General features: G+C 46.1%; 6 protein-coding genes across 6 annotated transcripts; 4 read left to right on the top strand and 2 right to left on the bottom strand.

Moving 5' to 3' along the window:
* Positions 1-630: 630 nt before the first annotated feature.
* Positions 631-3172, bottom strand: EYB26_002771 (uncharacterized protein; the record flags this gene model as incomplete). Its single annotated transcript, XM_054262076.1, has 2 exons — positions 631-2067; positions 2126-3172. The coding sequence occupies 2 exons, from the start codon at positions 3170-3172 to the stop codon at positions 631-633; spliced, it is 2484 nt and encodes an 827-aa protein (XP_054118051.1).
* Positions 3173-3686: 514 nt separating this feature from the next.
* Positions 3687-5399, top strand: EYB26_002770 (uncharacterized protein; the record flags this gene model as incomplete). Its single annotated transcript, XM_054262075.1, has 4 exons — positions 3687-3689; positions 3749-4192; positions 4245-4441; positions 4496-5399. 4 exons carry the CDS (start codon positions 3687-3689, stop codon positions 5397-5399), a joined length of 1548 nt encoding a protein of 515 aa, XP_054118050.1.
* A 4360-nt stretch (positions 5400-9759) lies between these two features.
* On the top strand, positions 9760-12044 carry EYB26_002769 (uncharacterized protein; the record flags this gene model as incomplete). Its single annotated transcript, XM_054262074.1, has 3 exons — positions 9760-9816; positions 9872-10611; positions 10670-12044. The coding sequence occupies 3 exons, from the start codon at positions 9760-9762 to the stop codon at positions 12042-12044; spliced, it is 2172 nt and encodes a 723-aa protein (XP_054118049.1).
* Positions 12045-12965: 921 nt separating this feature from the next.
* EYB26_002768 (uncharacterized protein) lies at positions 12966-14778 on the bottom strand (the record flags this gene model as incomplete). Its single annotated transcript, XM_054262073.1, has 3 exons — positions 12966-13100; positions 13158-13855; positions 13911-14778. The coding sequence occupies 3 exons, from the start codon at positions 14776-14778 to the stop codon at positions 12966-12968; spliced, it is 1701 nt and encodes a 566-aa protein (XP_054118048.1).
* Positions 14779-15860: 1082 nt separating this feature from the next.
* EYB26_002767 (uncharacterized protein) lies at positions 15861-17085 on the top strand (the record flags this gene model as incomplete). Its single annotated transcript, XM_054262072.1, has 3 exons — positions 15861-16570; positions 16626-16874; positions 16932-17085. The coding sequence occupies 3 exons, from the start codon at positions 15861-15863 to the stop codon at positions 17083-17085; spliced, it is 1113 nt and encodes a 370-aa protein (XP_054118047.1).
* A 793-nt stretch (positions 17086-17878) lies between these two features.
* EYB26_002766 (uncharacterized protein) lies at positions 17879-19734 on the top strand (the record flags this gene model as incomplete). Its single annotated transcript, XM_054262071.1, has 4 exons — positions 17879-18510; positions 18567-18875; positions 18930-19418; positions 19476-19734. 4 exons carry the CDS (start codon positions 17879-17881, stop codon positions 19732-19734), a joined length of 1689 nt encoding a protein of 562 aa, XP_054118046.1.
* Between the last annotated feature and the right edge of the window lie 607 nt (positions 19735-20341).

The raw sequence follows: 20341 nt of genomic DNA, 5'->3' as shown, positions 1-20341 counted from the left end.
ATAGTACGAATGTGTGGGATTGAAACAGCCCTACTGCCGCCAGTCTGCTAGCTAATCGACTATACAGCCATACATCACGTTGTTCTCGAGGACCCTGGTGATGATTATTACTACTCTGTATCCCGGTCGAAGCTGACCATTTTCTGTCCCATTCCATGAAAGCCGAACGCCGTTGTTTCCCCAGGTATAAATGTTAACCAGACCATGCGCCATCGTCAAATGCATCCTAGGTAGTAAAACAAATTCCTTGATGGAAATAATGAAAAGAAACCCCATGAAATCAAACAACAAAACCAACAACAAAGGGAGAAAGCGAGAATGAGATACGACCATGCAGAATACTGATCCTGACTTGGCCGCTCGATTCAAAGGTAGAAGAAAGATCGATGTTATTGAGACACAGTAGTTGATGTACCTAGAAGTTAGTAGCAGCAAAACATACAATTTCCACGTACCTTGAGTGAAAATGACCATCACTTCATGTTGTGATTATTTACCTCCGGTACTCTAGGCCTTTTGCCTGGCAAGCCCAAGGCATAGGGACGCGTTAGTGAACCAAATGAGAAGTCGAGTTGGCCTTTTAAGGTAAAAGCAGGCGATCTGAGTTAGAGGACGTCAAGGACGCCGGGTCTATGAAGCCCGAGTTCGCTTTGCACCGGGACTCGGCACTCCAAAGTCAAGTTCCTCCTCTTCATCCGAACGAGACCGTTTTCCAACTGTGCTTCCTTGACGCTTGAGTTGAACACTCTGGTTGTCATCAATAGGAGTCGCTTTCTCAACGGAAGCGTCATGGCCATCGTCGATTTGCGATGCATTAGCGCCATTACTGTCTTCTGTCTCGCGGTGAGTGACTTGTTCCGTATCGGCAAAGATGTCGTCATCTAGATCGAGGAGGTCGTCGTCCGGTAGATCAGGAAGATCTGGAATGTCTTGAGTATAATCAAGGCTTTCAGTCGCATCTGCTTTTGTACCGGTTTGTAAGTTATCCAGCAAATTGTCATTCTTATCTATTGGCTCATTCGATGCAGATACTGTCTTGCTGGAAGCTTCGTCGAATTGATCAGCCACGTAAGAGCCATCATTATACTCTTCTTCAATTTCCGCCGCATCATGATGATATTCCTCCTCCTCCTCGACGTAATCCTCGTAGTTTTCTTCACCGGCATCTTCATCGTATTCACCTTCCTCCTGCTCAACAGCCTCTTCTTGTTCAGCAGTCTCTTCATCTCCATAGCCGCCTGTCTCATTATATTGCTCAGCGGCAGTAACGTCTGCAGATGTCTGTGTTGGTTCTGTGGTGATATCCTTCTTTTCAGTAATGGCGTCTTCTCTACCATCGTTTTGCTCAACATGAGGGTCCAGTGTGTCAGGTACAACAGAGTGTTCATTGTCTGGGTATTCTTGATTTCCATCGTCCACCAAGCCAGCATCACCTGGAATGGTTTTAGCCTGACCGATGTTGGTGCTTGAGTCATCCTGTTGCTGATACCCGGTTTCTGCTGTTGGCTCCTGGTTTGATATGTGAAGGTCTTCATTTTCTTCGACATTATCCAGTGTTTCTAGATCTGCTTGGGTTTCGGCAAGTGTATGACTTTTGTCATTTGCCGTGTGGAGCTCCCCATCCACTTCTTCATTGTGGTATTGCTGCAAGTCCGTAGCCTCCACGCCAGCTTGATCAAGTTCTTGCGCACCTACTGTGCGATCTTGAATATCGTGCTCGGCGTCTTCACGGATTTCATCTTCATGATGGCGACTTTCGGCCAGTTCATTGTCTAGACGCTCTTTCTGGATTTCCTCTTCTGCATGATAATCATGCTCATCGCCGTGTTGCTCTGATGCATCTTCGGTTTCGTCATGCTCATATTCCTCTTCCCAGGTTTGTATATCCGAGATACCTTTGCCTTCCTTTGCCGCATCGAGCAATGCGGTCAACTCCGAGGACAAATGAGCCCTCGTGTTGAGAGTAAGGTACAACGGCTCAGGTTGCTCGATACCACTGTTACGACACAAATGTAGATATGTGTCAACGATCTGGGAAAGTGTAAATTTTGAGACATGAATATTATCCTATGGCATAGTTAGCACAAATCATGAACCAGAAGAAAAGAGTGAGCTCTCGACTTACCTCGCTTAGTTCAATACTTAGTGAGTCGATATGGAACACCAACGAGTCCTCATTAGATGCATGATCTCCAAGGATCGCACGGCATTCCTTGAAAAGCCGATCGATATTTTCATATGCTAATCCTTCGTCTGCAAGGAAATATGTTTCGGATGTGTTGCCATGGCGCGGTGGAAACATGGAAATCTCACTTTCTTGGTAGATGACTTTAACTGGGTGAATATACGTCGTTTGTCCTGTAGAATCATGTGCACTTTCAACAGCTCCTTCGGTTTCACCTGCCGGAGGCAAGTCGTTTGGTCCGTCATTCTGGACAGCAACAACCTCTTCTGCTGTGTCATCTTCCGCACCTGGCTCAATCACTGAGGTGTGTTCGTTGACTTCTTCCACATCCTTGTTGTCCTCAGCCGTAGTTTCGGGATGATGCTCAGTAGCAGATTCGACTTCTGACTCCGTGACAACATGCGGTGCATCTACCTCCGTTTCCGCTTGTCCCTTTTCAGTCGCCTCCTGACCAGCTATTTCTTGCATATCGCTTTGTACTTCGTCTGCAGCTTTCTCAACAATCTGCTGTTCCTCGTCTTTCCCTTCTCCCTCATTTGCCTGCTGATCGTTCACCAACTCAGCGGAATCTTCTGGTTTTATTCCTTCTTGTTGGGTTGCAAAGGTCTCGAATGAAGTGGGCACTGTCTCAGTATTCTCTTCATATTCTTCATCCACCATCTCTGACTCGACCGGCTCCTGGGTGGTGAAAAATGTACTGTCAGTGTATTGCATATTGCCATCGTTGTTGTAGGTGGACGTGTCGGTGACTGTCATTTCTGGTACGTCCTCCATCATATCAGCATCATGATTGAATTCTCCCGAAGCTCCATCGGGAGTGGCATCTTGTACATCAAAATCGTTGTCGATGTTCGCAGGTTGGTCTTCCATAATGTCAATATCGATCTCAAAATCATCCACATGGCCGTTGTATGGGGACGCCATCTCCATAGTATCTGTAAACGGGTCTTCCATGGCTGGAAGACCGAGCGATGAGGCAGCGTTCATGGCTCTTGGCCGAGATAAGTTTCCGTCGACGCGTCGCGTTCGAGGTGAACGTAAGGCTTTGAAGGGGGACGACAAGTCCCTAGCCGCTGAATACAGCCAAAAAAATACAACATACACGGTCAACGAATTCCTTCAAAAGATATAGACACGAACTGAGTGCGCCATGAGATAAACGGACTTGACTGGGATAGAAGGATGTAAAGGGGGTTGAGCAATGAGGAGGCGTCAAGGTCGGGTCAGAAAAGGCAAGAACGACCCGGAGTAAGCGAATGTCTTGTAAAATGGTTAGCGGCAGTGGCGGCCCAATCACAGTACAAGGCGGTGGGCTTGCAGTAGAGAACAACAAAGCGGGATGATGGCGGACAAGCAGACCACATACAACTACTCCGTACATACTCCGTACAGCTGCTCATCTGGCCTCTTGTCAACGTTCGTCTCCTTCAATTAACGTTGGCCTCTGTGTTCGGCCGCCTTTTTATTATCGCCGCTTGCTTGCATTGAGCTCAGAGCGATCATGGTTAGTATTTCAGACTTGTGTTACTGTCGCAGCAGCTCCTAACACTAAGCCGCACACAGGTTGTTCTAGCAGCCTCGATCTGCACCCGCGGGGGAAAGGCAGTTCTTTCACGTCAATTCAGAGAAATCGCACGAACGCGTATCGAAGCCCTTCTCGCATCTTTCCCGAAACTCGCAGACTCGGGTACACAGCACACTACAGTCGAGCAGGACAATGTGCGCTTCGTCTATCAGCCCCTGGACGAGCTATATATCGTACTTATCACCAACCGTCAATCAAACATCTTACAAGATATCGACAGTCTGCACTTGTTCGCCCAAGTAGTCACCAGCATCTGCAAGACTCTAGATGAACGGGAGATCACACGAAATGCCTTTGAATTGTTAAGTGCCTTCGATGAATTGGTTACTCTCGGATATAGGGAGAATCTCTCTCTCAGTCAGATCAAGACCTTCCTGGAGATGGAGAGTCACGAAGAGAGAATTCAAGAAATTATTGAGAGGGTATGCTATTTCCTGTTCTGTCCATGTTGTCGGAAATACTAAGAATATGCAGAATAAAGAACTCGAGGCCAGCGAAGAGAGAAAGCGAAAGGCGAAACAATTGGAGCTTCAACGCAAGGAAGCTGCTCGCTCCAATCGCGGTATGCCATCTCGACCTCCTTCATATCCCGTTTATACTCCACCTACCCGGCCCGCCGTTACAGAGACCATCGATACCTACGAAGCTGAGAAGAAGAAAACATTTGCCAAGTACGGATCCCCCCCCCCCGCTTGACCTGACTGCTAAATGCTAATTGAGATCAGACCAATGCCTACCCGCGGTAAAGGTATGCAACTTGGAAAGAAATCCAAGACAACCGACATTTATGAGAAGGTCCGCGAGGATCTTGGTCCCGAAGTCGAGGAGTCAACTCCTCTGGTTACTCCACAAGCAGCCACACCAGTCGTACCTGAATCGCGAGCATCTTTGTCGTTGGAGCGAGCAGCTGTACAATGTACAATCGCAGAGACCGTTTCAGCGAAATTGACCCGAGAAGGCGCATTAAAATCATTCGAGGTCAAGGGCGATCTACAACTCCGAATTTCAGATCCGGCTCTTACCAAGCTCAAACTCGACCTGATCGCCAGCACCAGCCATGGCGTTCAATTCCGCACTCACCCTAACGTGGACAAAGCATTGTTCACTAACTCAAGTATCATTCAACTAAAGGATACATCTAAACGCTTCCCCGCCAATAATGCTATCGGTGTCCTCCGATGGCGCGTCGCCAGCACCGGCTCAGAGCACGCCGACGTTCTTCCCATTACATTCACCGTCTGGGTTAACAAAGGCTCAGACTCGACCACAGTCACGGTCGAATATGAGCTCACAGGTACAGATAGCTTGCGGGATGTCTCTGTGACAATGCCATATGGTGCAACAGAGCCATCGGTCACTAGCTTCGATGCCGTCTATGAAGTTGCTGGTGACAGTCTAGAATGGAACATCGGCTCCATCGACACAAGCAATGCTTCGGGTAGCTTTGAATATGAAGTCGTTGACTTCGATGCGGATGAAAACGAATTCTTCCCCATGAGCGTCCACTTCTCCAAGACTGTTCCTTTCGTCGAGGTAGACGTTTCCAGTGTTTCGCTTCTTGAGGAGGGCCAGGAAGTCGACTTTGTGAAAGATGTGAAGAGTGTTGCTGATGGGTTTACGATTGAGTAAGATGCATCTACTTAAGTTGATGAATAAGCCGATTTGCGCGGTGTATGGTTGGTTTTTGTTCCTGTTCATGTTTCAATGGCCTCATAGATGCAAAAGTGATGTTGTAGATGCACACTTAATAATACAACGTATATTTGAACTCGAGGCCTCCTGTTTCAGGGCACATCCTACTATAAAACCCCCTTAAAATTCCTCCGGGTAGGTTACCAGCTACAGGGATCCAAAAAATCAACAGAAAACGACTCAAGTTCCTGAAGTGAAATCGCCGTAAGCGTAAGCGCATCCCATGACGCCTTCATAGACCACAACTTCGACGCCTTGATTGTAAAGTAATCACTACCACCAAAATCATCCACATCAATACCAACAACCTCTCTAACCTGCGTATACTTCTTCTCAAGTTCCTGCAAAAAGAAGGAGACGTTGATAGTCGAATTGACAATGTCCCGGTCCCAGCCTGATTGCTCGCACATTGAAAGACGACTTGGTCATTTGGCCCGTGACCAGGGCCGAGAGTCCTAGGTACTGCGTGAGGCCGATGTTGATGAGAGTTGCGCAATATGATTTTGTGGCTTGAAGACAAGCAAGAGGCATTCTAGGCGCGGGTTTGGTTGTTCGGTGAATATCTCGGAGGCTTGAGAGAGGCCGATTTCATAGATACGAAATTCAGTGTAGTAGCGCTCTAGGAGGAGGGTTTCTGGTACATCATGATGAGGAGAGAATCAGATCATACAACCTCTGGAGGATATGGAGAAAATGAACTCACTGTTATCAAGTAATCCACTTGGAATTGATCCTATGCATTCACATAGTTCTGCCTCTAATGATTGGACATAGAACGAAGCAGGGATATTAGTAAAATGGCCCTGTCGAGTAGAATCACGAGAAGAGGAGTCTATTACTTTTCCGATACCAACCGAAACTTGACCATTTGAACCAGTACAAGGTCGGATTCATATGCTTTCTCTTCGTGTAGGATTTGGAGGCAATCATTGAAATACGACGTCCACCGGAGACTCTGTCCTTTTCGTAAGGAAGAAAATCTGAATAGTTTAAGTTCAGTGCATAGTCAATCGCACAAGCATTTGTGTTCGATAATAACTCACAAAGTACAAAGCAGAAAACAGCCAAGTGACGCTCTTCGTTCCTCCATAGTCGGGGCCCTCGAAGCTTGGGAAGGAGAGACGAATTCACCTTTGACGGACCTCATCAGAGCATATCCCATATCCGTCGAATGAGACCGATCTAATTCTAGATCGCAGAGAATAGCTATTGCCAGCTGCACGAGACTGGCCAAGATTGATCTATCAAATCCTAGACGTCGGTCCCTTTTGCACACTGTCGGTCTTTATATTGAAAATTTAGGAAAGTAGGTAGAGAAGACTACTTACCATGTAGTTAAAACCAGTACTCCCAGAAGAAAATCTAAATTTCTAGTTCCTCGAACATACGCTTCCACTCCAAATACTTACTTCACTTTTCTGGACAATGCAATCTGTTCGTTTGTATTCTTGGAAGCAACAGCCATTATACACAGCCAGAGGATCGGTCTTTCTTGCTGCAGTCGAGAGGCTGTCGTAGACAGAGGTATCACTAAGAATGGAAGATGATTTATGAAATTTGTGCGGAAATTCGCCAGGTATAACTCTGCCTTTTCCGGACTGGGCTCCAAGGTAGAGTCAAGATAGGAGAGATTAACCGGCACTGACGCCGGTGTAAGCGAGGCCGGCAGACCAAGAGTTTCATGAGAAACGTCATTTCTGGAATGAGAATCATAAATGCTGTCTGCATGCCTGGTCGGGTTCCATGGAGTTGCATTTAGGCCAGAATCAGAAGACACTGTATCTGCGCTTGATGATGGGGGTCCATTCCCGACGGCATTCGATTTCAGGAAATCAACAAGCACATCTATCTTCTTTTCCAGTCTTTCGACTTTACTTGTGGGATGTCTGGAGGCAACTCTACGCTTCCTTACTGGAGCTGGTGGCAGGCAAGCCTTTTTCATGCGTCGACATCTGTCAGGTCGTTAATACATTGTGCTAATGAGGGCTGGTCGACATGGGAATACCTTTCACACTTAGTACCTGCAGGCCCTATAGCCAAGACAAAGGAACATCTTGTTTTAGAGCGAACACAATTGGCGCAAGCGCGAGGAGACTTGTCCGATGTTGACTTTACACGTTTGCTATCAGGCATATTCGGATGCATTTTTTGATTGTCACGGAGCAATTATTAAACGGAATTCCAAAGGCCACGATCTTGACGAACGGATGGGAGCTATTTCCTCAGGCGGCCATCAGAGCGGGTATAGAATTGTAGTTGAATATGAGTATCTAATAGCTACTGATGTATCTGCCCTAGTTAGGGTATGAGATTCCTCGAATATCTCTACAATTTGTCAAACTTGCCCATCGGATCAAAACCCTACATTGTTCTTAACCATGCACAAATAAGTCTGAATACTAACATCATAATGGAACTACTAATGAGCGTCTAATGAGTAGTAGACGACGTCAATGCAGGCGGCTTCTGATACTTTGTGCTCCACCCAGTTTCAACAGCAGCCGTGGGATGTACGAGTTAAATCGGATGGTTCATCAAAGCTTAATCTGCGAACCCAATAGTTCCTTCAGGGGTAAATCATTGGCAGCTGAGTCAAAAGTGAGCTTTGATGAACTACAGATGTTCTAATAATTAAGGCGGCAACACTTGCGCAGTTGCAATACCTAGCTAGGTATGCATTAACACGGTCATAATTGGACTCTCTCCAATGCTGCAGTCAAAATCCAAGATTCTTGCCACATCCTTAGCCAATACTATCGCCACAAGCTTTGAGATATCGTGGAATCTACATATTTTGGGTCTCTAGACGCGTCATAGATGAGATTCACATGGCTTTGGAGCTTCAACGCATAGACATTTTACCATATGAAGCTTGCTTTGGGAACCATCCATGGACGCTGGGGTTTCAGAGCATATTTCATAAGTCTCACTCATGTAGATCAAATACCACGAAACTTTGTATAAAGCTAATTGACAACCGGAGGCTTCGGTCACTCTCGGCAATCATGTTGCATTATATGGTGGTGCCCTAGAAGACGCCCATTGCTTTCATCCAGATTCATTGCAATATCTAAAGCAACACACTACATTGAAATAAGAGCTAGATTGATAGGCATTACAAAGATTCTTCTTCTTGCCACGCTAGTTGCCTCTCAAGGTCCATAGATGCAGATGTATCGAACGGACATCCACTCCGAAACCTCACCCCAAGTGCTCATGTTCTAGCCCAACGATTGACTTCAAATGCAAATTTAGTATTGGTAGAATTTTGCTTATATAATGCATGATAACTTCAGGGCTGAAGGGTTCTGTGGCCGCAGCTGATTTCCGATTGTTCGCCGCCAGGAGTGCTTTTTCTGGGTAGCCTGGTGGTTAGTCGAAAGAGTATGAGAAGTTTTCTTATTTGCATAGTTGGGAGCATTTACTTTCTTATGACGCGCTTTTAAATTCTAAAAATAAGCAAGGAAACAAATATATCAATATTTTTTCAATTGCTTTTGTTAAGTGGCTTGTCAATTGATCTATCAATTCTTTCAAAGATCTTGGCCCAACGCGTAAGTCAATGTGCTATAACGCACTACACCCATTCTCTGAATTCACGATTGAGCCAGAATACTCTCAGAAAGGTTGCTCGATTGCTATTAAGTCTTTGTTCTTGCCTAGTCGCTGCCAAAGTCGGATCAATGTCCATCGATGCTTGCCGGCGGCAATCTCCAATTCTCAACTTCTAAGGCTCTTCCCCAAACTGGGACTCTTTCGACCTATGATATGGATGGATTAGGATATCAAAGATGGCAAATGCAACCAACTTGCTATACACTTCCATATCAAGAATCTGATCTATGCAGTCCTCCCTCAGCTACAGTAAGTTTTCTTTGGACCCCTTGCTGCCTCAGGAGAAGATGTTATGTTGCATGGCTAAGCATGCAATTGAATCAGGATGACCGACATTCTCCTCAGAAAGAAACTGAAACAAAGAAAATGGCTATTCCTCGACTTCCTGAGGGTACCGAAGCCTCGCTCAGCTCCCTAGGACGTTTTCACCGTCGTCATGTTCGTCGAGCATGCGAGTCATGCAGGCAGAGGAAGACAAAATGCACAGGGGATAAATCTGGATGCCGGAATTGCAGGGAAGCTGGAATCATCTGTTGTTATACCGATGGGAAGAGGGAGAAGTCAAAGAGGTGTGCTATCTCAATTGATGGCTTCCCATTCTTCCACAGTACTAAATATATGCACAAGGCAACTTGCAACCCTGTCAGCCAAAGTCCAAACTTATGAGGAGGTAATCAGGAAAATGAGCTTACGCTTCGGAGTCTCTGACGAACAGCTGATGAGCAATGCCATATCCTCTGTATGTCTGACAGCTTTGATGACTCGTCTATCTACCTAACCCAAAACAACAACAGGACTCAAAGCAAGCCGTTCTTAGTGAACAATCTGATGAATCATCAACATTGACCAAGGCTCGCTCTATTCTTACTGGCGATGGTTCTCAGCGTCGGTCACAGTCACCATCTGGAAAATCATTTGCAGGTACTGACCGAGTTGAAGAGGATTTTAACAAGGACAGCACATCTCGAGCCACCGGGTATATTGGTAATAGTTCGGAAATGTGCTGGTTGCAAAAGCTACGCAAGAAAGTCAATGGTGACATTCCAGAAACGGGCCAGTCGTCTCCTCCTCCCACACCCCCTGGAAATGATGACGACGGTCTCATTGCCTCGATCAATTTCTACGCAGATAACAAGGACTTTGACTTGACCGAAGACGTACAGGCAGCTGCAATGCCTCCCAAGGAGACTGCGACTCAACTTCTTCGGGCTTACCTCCGGTCTATCCACCCTTCGTTTCCGATCATTGGAAAGTCAACTTTCCAGTCACAATATAATCTCTTCTTCAATCAGCCGGGAGTCAAGCCTGGGAACAAGTGGTTGGCTATACTGAATCTTATCTTTGCTACTTCGGCTGTGTATGCACGGCTCGTTGGAGCGGACTGGAAACTGGAATTGGAGCATCATAGCGTGTATTTCAAGAGGGCACGAATCTTGAGCATGCGGGATACGCTCTTTGATCACCCGGACTTGCAACAGCTACAGATCGAAGGATTGACTTCTTTCTACCTTCTGGCTACTGGTCAAATCAATCGGTAGACATGCGAACCTGTGCATTAGCAGGCATTCCATTCAGTACTAACAGTTCAATAGATCATGGAAAGTTTCCGGTAGCGCAGTCAGGGGAGCAATATCCCTTGGACTTCACCTTCGAAATGTGGGAACAACTACTTCAGACACGTCAAAAGAGATTAGATACCGTGTTTGGTGGTCGTTGTACACCTTGGACCACATGCTGAATGTCATCACCGGTCGACCATCCTGTATCATTGATGGCGCCTGCACAACCCCTATACCAATTCCTTTCGATGAGACCGACTTTCAAAAACCAGAGGCCGCTCAGATGTTGGGCAATCATACCAGAAAGGGGTCATGGATCAATGACTGGAATCCATCCTCTTCCAGTTTGCCTAGTCCTTCTCAGAACGGTGAATCATCAACAGACAACACCGTTACCATAAAGTCCGAGACAGAATCCGGCAACATCGAGTGGCTAAAATCTATACCAATGACCATGTCGTTATACTTCTTTTATCTAGCAACACTTTCCTCCATCTCAAAGAGGGCTAATATGAAGCTCTACAGTGGCGAGGCAACACAGGCACCTTGGGCAAGCCTTGAATTTATCATCCAGAGCTTGACTATGGAGATTGATACATGGCTTGCTAGTGTGCCAGAAGTATACGATTTCAGGGTTGCAAGTACGGACAGTAAGAACTCAACAATGCCTCAGAAGATGGGGCTGGCTTTTGCCTACTACAGTACCAAGATCTCAATTAGCCGGCCTTGTCTCTGTCAGCTTGAGAAGGATTGCCAGACTGATGGCGTCTATGAGTTTTGCAGCAAGACAGCTGCTGAATGTGTTGATGCTGCCACTCAGATGATCAACATGTTACCTGCAACAATGGAGGCAAGTACCTTGTACAAAATATCTCCATGGTGGTGCACACTCCATTACATCATGCAAGCCACCACAGTATTACTTTTGGAACTGTCATTTCGAGCTGAGCATGTCCCCGAAAGAGCGGTCGAGGTATCACAAGCCCTGAAAAAGGCAGTGAAGTGGCTCTTCGAACTTTCCTACTCAAGCGATTCTGCTCATAGAGCATGGAAGCTTAGTGATGAATACCTTCGCAATCTAGCACCGCCATTGAATCTTGACATTAGCGATCTCCCGGATAGTGAGATCCTCATGGATTCGTCAAATAACTTTGTCTCGGTGTTGGAAAACTCATTGCTGGATCCTCAGGTCCCAACACTGATGCCGTACTTGGAGACAGACCCCTTGGATTTTCTTGACACACAGCAAACAGAAAGCGATAACCAGGGGTCGCTACAGAATAACAGTTTCGACGATTTTTTCCCTTATGATCCGAATACTGGGCAAATCACAGGCTCGTTTTTCCCATCGTCAGCATCAAATATTGATATGGACTTTGATTATATGTGGGATAGTTCCGCATTTTGATCAAGCATTTCCATACTTTGTACAATCATTCACCTCTTTACATTACCGGAAGCCCTACATAATATTGAACTCTTCAAGATTTTGTCATTATGCAAGCCAATACATGTATATTAGCAGATTATAGAGACTGTTTATAGAATTATTGTCTTTAACTCCAACACTTCCGGTTACACATTGACTTTTCTCAAATTTCAAGCAGTGACTTAGGCACTACCTACGTACCACGGAACATACCTTCTTCGCTATAAGGTAATTGCTATACAGATTTGAATGATCTTTAAAAGCCACTCCAGGGTATGCGATGGTAACCGAATGAGGTTGGACTGAGTTCATAAAGTCAATTTGGAGTCCGAAACTGGAATTGACCTCACCAAGGAACCAAAGGAACCACAAATACAGTCTCGACTGGTCTAGACAATATATAATTAGTCTAGACTTCAAGATTTACTAGTAAGTCGATCAACAGGCTTTCAAACTACAACCTGAATTATTTTAAAGCACCCGGTTGTATGAGTTAGGGCTTTAGGGCATGCGGAAAGCTATGGGGAGCTTCCAAAATAGGCAATCAACTGCTGGTCTCAATGCGGATTGTGGAGTGCAACTTCTTGGACTTCTTGGATGTTTTTTGACACTGACGTAGGACCCAGACAAGTGCATTGATGTTTTCACTTGATGAGCACCAACTCAGGTGGATATTTTACATAAAACGACTGCAAATCAGAAGCTGGTACTATCTGGTTAGGTCATTATTTTGAGGAATGGCAATTTATTACGTTCAGACTCGGCTTTTCGGCATTGTCTCGCTTCTTTGGTAGTCTCGTTAACCAATGGCATACTGAAGTTTACTTGTCCCATTGGGGTTCAACGGTCAATGCCTTTTAATCCAATCTCCAAGCATCGGCAAATTGAAGGTTAAAAAGATCAACTTTCCCAATTCCTTTTCTTTGCCGTGAAAAAGAATCTTGCCTCCTCCCTGTGTTGGTGTATAACGTTGACTGCTGACGTCGTGCTCGGTGCCACCGCTGTACCATTCTTATCCAACACAACAGCAAAGGGCTTTGAAGCGTTCATGATGTCAATATATGACCTGGGCCTGCTCTTCCGGATACTCACAATCTTTGCTCCACGTATATCAACTTCTTCTGCTCTTAATAGACCAGATGATCTCCAAGAATCCAGGTTCGTCTTTCGTTGAGTAGCACGCGTGCTCGATTTCCACACTGTCACATCCGTTAAACCGATGAGAGCCCTTCGGTGGCCAATGAATCCATCGATGCAATCTAATACTGGAAGTAGACGCCGCCGGATACCGCATCCGGTGTGATTGGTGTCGATCTGATAATCAGGGATCTGCCGCAGAGACGAGGTGATTGATAGGATATCAGAAGACGCTACGTTCGCTGTGCGATCAACGGCTTCATCCTGAGGTTGGCTTCTCTCAGTCCCAGATGATTTCTTCACATTATTTTGTTCATCCTCTCCATCATCATCGTCGTCGTCTTCTTCTTCAGAGCCATTCTCATACCCAGGGTCAATCAACGTAGAACCTAGGAATATGGTCTTGGACCGCATTGTGAAAAATCGAACCATTTCACCGAGATGAAACGAATCACATGCCTTGGAATTGTCAAATCCCCAACGGCATTGAAATGGTTTGGCGTTGGACGAAACGGCTGTCATAAGCATATTATGCTTCGGTTGCGGTTTACTGCGCTCAACATCGTCTTCCAATGCACCGTATGCGCGTAAGAAATGCGCTTGTAGATCCGTTATCGTGTTCATTATACATTGCCTTCGGTAATATAATTCTTCTGTTGATGGCTGTTAGCTGAAATGTCCTGACAGACATCCAAGGATAAAACATACCTTCTATTCCAGTGTCTAAATACGACCAGCGATGTTTCCCATACTTGTTAAGTCCGATACCGCCATCTGACCATCTAACGGACCCAGTCAACACCAATGCATGGGAAGCCACCCGGAATATTGTATCGTGTTGTGTGAACATTGCTATATATATGATTTGCCGGAGTCTTTCGTCGCTAAGTTTCAATAAAGACGAACTGAACACCTCTAGAGACTGGATACCCTTGATTGACGGCCGGTAATTCGCATGCCTCAGAGCATCACTAATCACATCTGACGAGCTAAAGAGATCGGAAATCTCTATTAAGCCAGCAATCACCGGAACGGATTGGTGGGCAATCTCTATTCCCATCTTAGCGCTGAGGTCAAGATCATAGGCGGATAGTAGTGCTTTAAGAAATAGTTCAAGACTTTCTATCCGATGTTTGCCCGTTAAACGAGTCAAGTTCAGTCCAACTAGTGGCAAACGCTGCGTTGATTCGGTTGTTGGTTCATCACCGACTCTAGTCGTTGACGACCCCTTCGATCCAGTTTTGCTTTCAACAAAACGCCTTCCTTCAGAGAACTTGTTCGGATCTAATAACGCGGAGAAAAATGGACTATTCTCTCTCAACCTATCGCTGGAGACCTGCCAGCGATAGTGCGTCACAGTTTTGCGTGAGTCGGTATCAACATATTCTAGGATAGCATCGCCGCCACGGGTGAACGTCTTGTGAACAATCTTGGAACCGTTCTGAGCGACCTCCAATCCACGAAAATTAGAGAGAAGATTTGACGAGGCAGACGCACTATCTCTCTTTTGTGAGGTGTTTGCTGAATGCTTAGCCGAATGCCCCGAGAACGGGAGTGGTGGGAAGTCAGATTCCATGTTGAAATTTCGGTGCCGATAACTTCTGAAGATGAGGTGATGCCCTGGGAATTTCTGCCTCATCTACAGTCATCTAGTCCGAAGCTGTTCCTGGAAATATATCCAGTCAAACTCGGCGAACTCAAGGCTCTATTCTGCAGAAACCACCATCATTCTATGATTTTTGGCGTTAGACTCCATGTAAAATCCCTAATTCATAACGGTAGATTTATCTTTTGAATGAAAACATGATATCTATTATTTGAGGATGTAGTTGTATGGCTTGTTTGAAAGAGGAAGAGGAACAGCAAGTAAAGTTATCGCCACTCCGCCGCCACGTGGTCCGTGCACTACCACACCACAACCCTAACCCTATTGATGATCAAGATCCAAGTAAATCAAAGCGTTCACCTCGTAAATAGCAGGTACGTAAAGCGAGATAAGCAATTCAAGAGCAGGGGCAGACTCCCACAAGGTGGGCCCCTACGAGCAAGCCTGGTAGAATACCTGATTCATAGCCGCTTCGGCGCTTGCTGGACCACTACGATGCTAGTACCCGGCAAATAGTCTGCGGCCGTGAGCATTTGAAGGTAGCTTCTATCCGATTTTGACAATTGGGGTGTTTGCTCATCGGCAAGCTTGGGAATGAAAAAAGATTCAAAAATAAATAAATAAAACCCAGGTATAGCGGCCAGAAACAGAAGAAAAGGTTGTTTTGTTGCTGCCTGAGGCCCCAGGAACTCGATGACTAAGCATGTTAGCCCCTGAATTCCAATTGCCACATCACGTGCCTGCAAATCGTATGACCACGGAACAGGGGAAAAAAAAAGACTCAGACATCCCCAGGTACACCAGACATTCAGACACATTCAGACAAGTCAGCTGTATTGCCTGTTTTCAAATCAATTAGCGAGGCTGTCCAACTCACGCCACTCCGAGCATTGCGAACCGGGTTATCCGTTATCGTTGATTAAGACTTCGTTCCTTCCGCCTCAATCCTGCCGCCTAAATTTCTCGTTCTCGATCTTTGTGTATACTGTTTTGCGCCACACTCTGATTCCTCGTCGCTGAAGTCATCTCGAGTCTGTCTTTTACAGCCCATCATGCCCGGAAAGACTCTTCCAACATTCACGGAGGCTGAAGTGCGATCCCACAACTCCAGCAAATCCTGTTATGTGACAATTGATTCAAATGTTTACGATGTGACCGATTTCCTGGAGGGCCACCCAGCAGGCGAAGAAGTCATCCTGGAGTGGGCGGGAAAGGATATCAAGAACATACTGAAGGACGGAAGCTCTCACGAACATTCCGATTCTGCCTACGACATCTTGGAAGAGTATCATATTGGCTTCCTGTCCAATGCCACGTCCAAGACTGGGTCTTCACAGGCCAATGGCAATTCGGGGGCTGTATATGAGAAAACGGGCATGGCAAATGAGGATGATCTTACTGTCGAGACCGATATTGCGTCCGATTACAAGAAGCACAAGTTTTTAGATTTGTCAAAGCCTTTGTTTCCTCAAATCTGGTTCGGCGGTTTCTCGAAGGAGTTCTATCTCGATCAAGTCCATCGCCCACGACACTACAAAGGAGGAGAGTCTGCGCCCTTGTTTGGAAACTTTTTGGAACCTCTTTCCAAGACTCCATGGTATGTTATACCTATTCTGTGGGGCCCTTGCGTGGCATATGGTACTATGATTGGTGTCGCTGGCTTGAATAATCCTACTGCTTCCGTTGGATACTTTGTCCTCGGCCTCTTTGTGTGGACTTTGCTGGAATACGGAATGCACCGCTTCCTGTTCCATATTGATAAGTGAGTAGTTCAGTATTCCCCCCTCATTTGCGGCCTTTTCTGACATGCTCGTTAGGTGGCTTCCTGACAACCGGGTTGGAATTACCCTTCACTTTCTGCTACACGGCATTCACCACTATTTGCCTATGGACAAGTATCGCCTGGTCATGCCCCCGACTCTGTTTGTAGCACTTGCTCTCCCATTCTGGAAAGTTGCACATACCATCCTTTTCTTCAACTGGTACGCCGGACTACTCGGATACTGTGGGGGTGTCGCTGGTTATATCATATATGACCTGACTCACTACTTCCTCCATCATCGCAAGTGAGTTATCTTAATGATCGTCATTTCGGCGAATGATATGCTAACATTCTAATTCAGTCTACCTGCTTACTACAAGCAGCTAAAGAAGTACCATCTTCAACACCACTTCGCCGATTTCGAGAATGGATTTGGTGTCACTAGCCGATTCTGGGACCGTGTTTTCGGTACTGAGCTTGAACTGCCACCTCCTAAGGTCATCAAGACCCAGTAGACAACTCGTTGACTGGCCTCTCGCATTGCTCATCTCTTCTCTGGGGTCTGTGCGCTCTCGATATTACTTTACGCTAATAATACTAATGCTCCTTGTTTACGCGATTATACACCATTTCTTGCTTGCCTTTGTACAATGTCCATGTTGTCCCAGGTGCACCATATTTCCATGTTTCTATATACTTGGCGACTCTTCAAAGCTCGTTTGAGATTCTGCCTTTATGATGACCGAAAAATCCTGGGTACATACAATTCTAGTATTTTGTTCTAACATGACAACGACTGGAATTCTATCACGAGTGGCGTTCATTCCTTGTTATATATTTTCTGTCGATTCAAATCAACAGACTTATGGATTAAAATGTATATAATAATTCCACATCAATATTGTTCCTGTGTCATGTAACTGCAATGCAGTAGTTAACTTACTCATAGTAGGCCTTTCAGGTAGGGACTGCATATGATTGGCTGATATGCTATCAGTGCGCCACTAGACTTCTAACTCACGTGACTACAGGTTCTACTAGTTGGCCGGTTTTGTCAATGTCCGCCACGATTTCTTCACAGGACTTCTTACCTTGTGCTGACTTGTTGAAAACGTGAAGGAATACTGAGATCAGACACAATTCGATTCAGAATCTCGAGGCGATTCGTCGAGGTATAGCAAACTGAAGGGTTCGCACACCACACCAGATCTCACTCTCTTCTCTAACAGCACAGAAAAGTGACCCAACCTCCTCCCTATCGGTTTTCCAAACTTTCTTCAGAAAGCTGTTTTCGCATCACTACCCAACATGTCAGGTCTCGACGTTGAAGCTCTCCTCGAGTCTACGGCTGCTTCTCTCAACGAAGCCGTGGACAAAGATCGCGACGACCGCTCAAAAGTTGACTCACACGATCGCAATGGCCGTGATCGCTCCAGAGATAAAGACCGCCGACGCAAAGATCGTAGCCGTGACCGTCACCGTGACCGAGACGACAAGGATGAAGATATAAGAAGCGATCATGGCAGTGCTAACGGAAGCCATAGAAGCAGACGCAGAAGCCGTAGCCGTCGCCGCGACCGCCACAGTGATCGCTCGGGAGGTGATTACTACCGCGGCGGAGGTCGTGCCCGCACAAGGTCACGCTCACCTGACGATGATAGATACTACCGTCCAAGTGGTGGACGCTCTCGACGAGACGACCGTGATGAGGACAGACCTGCCCGCCGAGAGCGCGACAGAAGACGTAGCAGGAGCCGCGGCCATCGCAGTAAGACACCAGAAGAAGAACTAAACGAAGATGAACGCGATAAACGTACTGTATTCGTTCAGCAACTCGCTGCTCGGTTGAGGACTAAGGAACTCATTGCTTTTTTCGAAAAGGTGGGACCAGTCAAAGAAGCCCAGATTGTGAAGGATCGCGTGAGTGGCAGGTCGAAAGGGTCAGTTTCTTATTTTCCAAAGTTATACAATCAAGCACATTCTAATTATGAATTAGTGTCGGCTATGTTGAATTCAAGGACGAATCATCCGTCCCACTTGCCATTCAGCTCACCGGTCAAAAACTTCTAGGAATTCCTATTATTGCTCAATTGACCGAAGCGGAGAAGAATCGACAGGCCCGCAACCCTGAAGCTAGCAGTGGTCAATCGGCATCGGCGCCGTTTCACAGGTTGTATGTTGGTAACATTCATTTCAGTATCACTGAGAATGATATCCAGAATGTCTTTGAACCATTCGGCGAACTCGAATTTGTCCAACTTCAGAAAGATGAAACTGGGCGCAGCCGTGGTTATGGATTCGTTCAGTAAGTCCTACTTGGCTACATTTCTCGGCCTACATTCGCTAACATATGCTATAGATTCCGCGATCCCAACCAGGCTAGAGAAGCGCTGGAAAAGATGAACGGTTTTGATCTCGCTGGTAGACCAATCCGCGTCGGCCTTGGAAACGATAAGTTTACTCCTGAGTCGACAGCCAACCTTCTACAACGTTTCCAGGGACGAGAACAAAACCAACAATTCCAGGGCTCTCTTTTCTCTGGCCACGGCGGCCGTGGCGCACAAGCCGGAGGCACACCTAGCAATTTTGATCGTGCAGGTGGCCGAGACACCGACAAAGGAACAGGCGGAGCAAGCGCTCTGGATGACACAGATGTTGCTGGTGTGAACTTCAACAATTATAGCAGAGATGCATTGATGAGGAAACTTGCGAGAACAGATGAACCCGAGCCTTCTGCAGACGAAAAGTCGCAGCCGTTACGACCCAAGACTGAACCCAAACCCTTGCCCGTGAATGTCAATATGGCAAGCCGTTGTGTCTTGCTACGAAATATGTTCGACCCTGCCGAGTAAGTCCAAACATTTACACTTCTTGTTTGAGGAATATTTACTAACAACAATAATAGGGAAGAGGGCGAAGCCTGGATCAAGGAATTAGAAGACGACGTTCGCGCTGAATGTGAGGAGAAATACGGTCATGTTGTTCACATATCTCTAGATCCGAACTCTCAAGGAGACATTTATCTCAAATTTGACCGTGTCCAAGGAGGCGAGAACGCCATCAAAGGTCTCAACGGACGATTCTTTGGAGGCAGACAAATCAGCGCTCAACCGGTTGTCGATGCTGTCTACAGCAGTCTCTTCTCCCGCACCAAAGCCATCTAACCGACCCTTCCAACTCTCAACACACATCCACCACCACCAAGAAGCAGGAAACAAAGACTTCGTGATCCAACGTTACCGACTGTCTCGTTTGGTAGGTTCTTTGATTCTAACCTGTGGGTAGGATTCAATCATCTCCCTCGCAGCTTCGTGCTGCGCTGTTGGCTTCTTTACCCCTAACACGATATGACGATGAGGCTGGAATTATGCTACCCCTTTTGGTAAGGTGCTACCTCCAGACTTAAGATCGATCAAACTATTTTCACAATCTGTTTTATAAGCTAGATGTTTTTTATTTTTTTAGGAGCCTTATTCACCGGAGCCCCGTGGTCGATTATTTAGTTTTCTTTGTATATTTGATAAACCAGTTGAATACATTTTCGATTCAATTCGCGTATCACCAATGTAGAGTATACTTGACAGATGTTTGGCAGTCAGTGTAGCACTCATGAAATGGACGCAATCTCTTGTTTCGCTCGCCTATTGTAAGGGGTACATGAGATGAACTTCACCTCACCACCTTGGTGATGAAAAAGGGTCAATGAGAAGGAAGATTCTACAAATATTTTGAATACTTAGCATCAGTGAACAAGAAATAGCATGGATATAA

Source organism: Talaromyces marneffei, chromosome 2, assembly GCF_009556855.1.
Source record: "Talaromyces marneffei chromosome 2, complete sequence".
NCBI classification, from domain to species: Eukaryota; Fungi; Ascomycota; class Eurotiomycetes; order Eurotiales; family Trichocomaceae; genus Talaromyces; species Talaromyces marneffei.
Note: the sequence above shows the minus strand (reverse complement) of the source record. Positions and strands in the feature narration are given on the sequence as shown.